This window comes from Nicotiana sylvestris, chromosome 5 (assembly GCF_000393655.2).
Source record: "Nicotiana sylvestris chromosome 5, ASM39365v2, whole genome shotgun sequence".
NCBI lineage: Eukaryota > Viridiplantae > Streptophyta > Magnoliopsida > Solanales > Solanaceae > Nicotiana > Nicotiana sylvestris.
The window spans coordinates 52036148-52042212 of NC_091061.1; the positions used below are offsets into that span (position 1 = coordinate 52036148).

Here is a 6065-nt window from a genome sequence, read left to right on the forward strand (position 1 = left end):
GCCCAAATATCATTTAAAATATCACTTAAGTCTTAAAACTGAGTAAACATGACTGAGTATAAAAACAGTAAAAAATAACAGGACTGAGTTCAAGTGTAAAGTCAAAACAATGAGAAAATATCAATAAAAATCCTCGAAGGTTCAAATAGTTGGCACTAGGCCCAAATATGGCATTTAGCCCAGATAATGATGATAGCAAATAGTTTTCAATCAAATACACGAAAAATCATCAATCGTGATGTTCTAAACGTAAATACCACACAAGAGGGGGGGGGTGATTTGTGTGGTACCCAATTTTTTGATCTAGAAGAACCTGGTTCTTCTAGGTGTTCTAACTGCTATTGTTGAGGAGTTAAAAGTACAGAAAATAAAGAACACAGAGATTTTTACATGGAAAACACCTGGCTCAAAAGGTGAAAAAACCACGATCTACTACTCAGTAGGATTTTCCCAAACATCCACTAAAATCACTGAGCCAAAACAGCATTTACAAAACTCTTTGTAAACCTAAGGATTAACTCTAATCCCTGTGTAGCACACAGCCTCAACTGTTGCGACACCTTCAAGTTAGCCTATAACTTGAACACTCAAAGTACCTATTACAAATGCTTCTATGAAAGCTGAAAAGGTACAACTTTAAACCACCTACTACATTTGAACTAGAATAAGAATAAACACAATGGAACTGGTTCTTCTATCTCGTTCAAGTAGCTTCAGGTTTGCACACTTGAATTACACACGAACTGCTTGCAAAAAGCGTTGCTATTTTGCTCCCTATTCACGTTTAACTTATGCGTATGTGCAACACCTGTAAAAGAGAACAATCACTGTTATTTAATGAGCTAGTAATCAGAGTTTGATTGAGACTCAATTGCTGATCTTCCATCGAAGTTGAGTCCTTGTTCAATACAAACTCCAACCCTATCATTTATCCGGATTGTGTGATTGTGTCCTCTTCCCATAAGGAGACTTTCTCTCCTCATCCAATATGCAACCTTTTCGATCAGTTCAGGAGATATTGCTGCTTGATTACTGAGACTTATCTCTTTCACATGTATCTCACATGTCTAGGTTGATAAATACTATGCCTCACATGATGAACTTGGTCCATGACTGAGTTCATTTGTCATTCTTCAAAACTTCACCTGAACTTGGGCCAACAAATTTTCCCTTTTTGATGATGACAAACTCTGTGCTTTTACTAATCAAAGAACCTGTAGGAACTCAGCTTGACCATCAACACATTAACTTAGAATTTTAACTTATCATCAAGGACTAAATTTAATTAGGTTATAAATATCACATTATTTAGAATAAAGAGTAAAGCACAATATCTCTTCCCCCTTTTGGCATCATCGAAAAGTTGCATGCATTGTGAATCCTAGATTTTAGTAATTACTTATGGCCACTTGGGCAACTGCAAGTGAAAACATGGATGAAATCATCAATAATCAACAAACATATTCAAACTATTAAGAGAAAAATCTTTATAGAACAAGAGAAACAACAGCTGTCTTTGATAAGATATGTTTCCACCAACAAACCACAAAAAGAAAGAAAAACTTCCAAAGCATGAGCAAAAAAATATATGAAAAAGTCCCTAATCTGGGTCACTAGGGGTACTAGTTTGGTTCAGAAGACAACAACTAGACATCCTAAGGCTTGGAGGAACTAGAGGGCTGGGTTTGGAGAAGGTTGAGCATATTCTGAAGCATCCCATCAATTTTCTCCTTTTCATTTGCTAGCTCAGTTCTAAGGCCATCTCTTTCAGTTTTCAGTTCAGCTACACGAGCCTGGAGCCGAGCAATTTCAGCATCCTTAGATCCACACTCTTGTACCAAAGCCCTAACCTTGCTGTTCACAGGTGTCTTCAGGGATGAACCAGGTTCAACTGGGGTGGCATTGACTGGATAGTCACAAGCCAGAAGAGTGTTGACGCCAAAGTGTTCCTTGCTTGATGCCATCTCCCATTTATTCGAAGGCATATTCAGCCTATCCAAAACAGTAGTCAATATGAACCCATATGGGGTGGCATGAGCCTTGTAGCCATTTATGACCCTGTCCAGTAATTTGACAATAAAGGCAGGCCAATTGATCTGCATTCCTCTCACAAGGCACTCCATAAGAACCAGGTCCATGTAGTTGGCAGTGTGCCTACTCTCCTGTCTGGGCAGCAGGCACTTGTTAACAAATTCAAACAAGACCTTATGCTCAGGACTCATCTCACTTTTTTGCACAAACCTGGCTTCAGGCACATCTTCAGTAGTTGTGGCATCACAAAAATTCCTATTGATTTGAAGAGCAGTAGGGAGAGAATCTAGACATGGCCACCTTTGCCTTGTATAATCATCAAACCCCTTACTAGGTATGTCTAGAATCTTACTCAATTTGAGTGCATCAAACTGCACCCTTACTCCTTTCACTGTATTGGTGACTACCCCATTCTTCACTGTGGCATTGGTCATAAACTCAATCAATTCTTTCCTATCCACCCTCCCATCCATTTCAAGGACCATGTCCTTCCAACCTTGTGCAGCTAGGGCATCCACCAGTTTTCTCATTCCTGGCTCATCCAAGTCTCTCAACAGTCTTCCTTTCAAAAAATTTCTTCTGCCAAAGATGGCAAACCTATCTTGTTCGATTTTCAGATTCCTTTTCTTCTTCTTCTCCACTCCATTCTTCTTCTTCCTCAGTAATTTTTACCTGCTTACCTTTCACTGCAGATTTGGTTCTTTTGGCTAAAAAGGGTACAACAGATACAGGTTCAGAGGAAGACTTCTTGGAAGAAGCCTTGGCCCTTTTTGGTTTGGGTGTAGGAACCTCCACAGTTGTTCCCCTTTCTTGATTGACCAGTTCCATCTCCTCTCCATCTTCTTCTGCAACCTCAGAACTCTCCACAACCTTTGCTTTTCCCTTCTCCTTCTTTTTCTTCTTGCTTTCTTCCAGAGCTTTCTGTAACTCAGCTTCACTTTGTCTGACCCTGCTTCTAGTGGCTCTTCCCTTAGGTACTGAAGGTACAATAGGTTTTGGGGATGACATTTTGCTTTTATTTGTTGGCTTGGAAGCAGTTGGAGCCTTTTGTGTGGAAGCTTTATGCTTCTTTGGATCATAACTGGCCCCAACCTTCTTCAGAAGATCAGCTAGTGTTTCCTCAACAGATGAACCAGGTTCATCTTGTTGCTTGCTTAGATGCACAAGCCCTTCAGCCGCCTCCCAGGAACCACTTCCCCCTAACTTGTTGCCACCTTCTTCAACACCTCCACAGATAGCCAGAACTTTTTCTTTCCCATTCTCCCTATCATCACCACTTGCTCCCTCTCTCTCTTTTTCTTTCTTTTTACCTCCACTTCTACTAGATTCATCCCCCTTTACATCTTTGATAAGACCAACCAAGACAAATCTATTTTCTACATTTTCAACCACAATAGAGAGTACCACACAAGAACTTACCTCACCAGGGGTTTCTTGAATTTTGGCAGTGTCAGAAGACCCATGTTCTTCTCCTTCGCTGGCAAAAATAAAAGCTTCAGACTCAGAGCTTGAGTCAGATTCTTGAGTAGGACTTTCCTTCCTCTGGCTAGCCTTCAACTTCTCATTTAGAACTTGTCTTAGAGCTCCAGAAGCTACAGTTTTTCTGGCTAACATTTTATGCCTACGAAACCTAGGTTTTGGGGTTTCACTAAGGGTGTAGATAAGGATGTATTCGAAGGGGATACTGTTGGAGGAGTGCCAGGATTATCTTGGGGGTTAGTCATGGTGAATTGTTTCTTAAGAAAAATTTGGAAATTTTGGAAAGAAGAAGGGCGATTAGAACTTGAGAAGAGTTTTGACGGTTATGGACTAATAAAGAAGAGGTGTGGCATGTATTTAAAGACGATTAGACTTAAATGCAGTAACGATAGCTTTTTTAGAGGTCAATTAGAAGTCTAATCAAGATGTAATTCTTGTCTCTTAGTGATTATTAGGCATCTCTAGATTTTAGGCAAAAATCCCGATTTTAAAAGTTCTAGGGGAACGAAACTGGTTTAATGCTCAACGGATAGAATTTCTGGGAATTTGATGAATGTAGGACTTCTGCTCATGATTGGGAAAATAATCTTTCTAATTGTGCAGAGTATAGAAAACATACCTGAGCTTTTCATATGAACACATACTGATGAACCGGGTTCTTTATATAGAACTCTCTTGAACATGCCTCAAATGCCAAAATAGAAGAAACTTTGTAAGAGAACAGTGGGTCATACACATGTCACGGGAGTATACTAATTAAAGTATGAAACTGAGTAAGAATTGATCTAGATATTTACACAAAGTTAGAACTCCTAACCGAAAAATATATATTTTTTTTTATTTTTTTGTCATTGTGCATTCTGAACTGGACCTATTAGGTGATCTTAATCATCCCTAAATCCAATCTATTCCTCTCAAAGTTTTCTCTACTCAGTGCTTTAGTGAAGATGCCAACTATTTATTTATCAGTAGTACATAATTCTATTGAAATCAATCCTTTCTCATGGTTATCTCTTAAGAAGTGGTGTCTAACATCTATTGCTTAGTCCTCTTATGATGAACAGGGTTCTTTGTCATACTTATAGCACTAGTGTTATCACAGAATATTGGAATATATCCCACTTCAATTCCAAAATCTACCAGCTGTTGTTTGATCCATAACAATTGAGCACAACAGGAAACAACAACAACATACTCAACTTCAGCAGTAGATATGGCCACAAAATTTTGCTTTTTGGTAGCCCATGACACAAGACATGAACCAAGGAAATGCACCATACCTAAGGTGCTTTTCTTGTCCACTAAGAAACCTACATAATCAGCATATCCAACTAGATCAAAATTATTACCTTTAGGATACCAGAGACACAGATCAGTGGTGCCTTTCAGATATCTCAGTATCGTCTTTACCACAGTCAAGTGGGACTCTTTTGTATTTGCCTGAAAACGAGCACAAAGCCCTACACTAAAAATGATGTCAGGTTTGCTTGCAGTAAGATACAAGAGTGAACCAATCATACCCCTATACAACTTTTGATCGACTGATGAACTAGGTTCATCAATATCTAATTTGATGGCAGTTGCAATAGGTGTGTCTATTTCTTTAGATTCCTCCATTTTAAACTTTTTGATTAGCTCTTTTGTATACTTCTGCTGATGGATCATGGTTCCATTTGGACTTTATTTGATTAGCAAGCCTAAAAAGAAGTTAAGTTCACCCATCATGCTCATTTCAAACTCACTGCCCATTAGTTTTGCAAAGTCCTTACTCAGCCTATCAGTGGTAGCCCCAAATATGATGTCATCCACATATATTTGCACAACAAGGAGATATTTACCTTTTTCCCTTAAAAATAAGGTACTGTCAATTTTACCTCTTTTGTAACCATGCTCTAGTAGAAATTTGGATAGTCGTTCATACCAAGATCTTGGGGCCTGCTTGAGCCCATAGAGAGCCTTGTCTAACTTGTACACATGCTCAGGACATTCCTTGCTCTCAAACCCTGGAGGTTGTTTCACAAACACTTCTTCCTTTAGGTAGCCATTCAGAAGGCACTTTTGACATCTATCTGATAAAGAGTGAATTCCATGTGTGCTGCAAAGGCTATGAGGAGTCTGATTGCCTCTAGTCTTGTAACTGGAGCAAATGTCTCATCATAGTCTATGCCCTCCTCTTGTATGTATCCTTGTACCACCAGTCTTGCTTTGTTTCTTTTAACTGTTCCATCATCATCAAGTTTGTTTCTAAAGACCCATTTTGTACCAATGACTAATCTGTCCTTGGGTCTCGGAACTAGATGCCAAACTTGACTTCTTTAAAATTGGTTGAGTTCATATTGCATTGCATTCACCCAATCTGCATCCTGCAAAGGCTCAACAACATTTTTAGGTTCAATAAGAGATAGGAAAACATCAAAAGCACACAAATTCTTTAACTGTGATCTAGTTTTGACTTCAGATGTTGGATCAATAATAATGTTCTCAATGGGATGAGAACTTTGATACTTGTGAGGTTTCACAACCAACTGGTTTCTGCTAGGTGTCTCTCCCATGTT

General features: G+C 38.9%; 1 protein-coding gene across 1 annotated transcript; it reads right to left on the minus strand.

Moving 5' to 3' along the window:
* Window positions 1-2628: 2628 nt before the first annotated feature.
* On the minus strand, window positions 2629-3645 carry LOC138868650 (uncharacterized). The gene has a single exon (XM_070146215.1). The coding sequence runs from the start codon at window positions 3643-3645 to the stop codon at window positions 2629-2631; it is 1017 nt and encodes a 338-aa protein (XP_070002316.1).
* Between the last annotated feature and the right edge of the window lie 2420 nt (window positions 3646-6065).

Bases quoted from the DNA above. Each gene is read 5' to 3' on its own strand.
- LOC138868650 (XM_070146215.1), bottom strand. From the start codon at position 3,645: ATGTTAGCCAGAAAAACTGTAGCTTCTGGAGCTCTAAGACAAGTTCTA.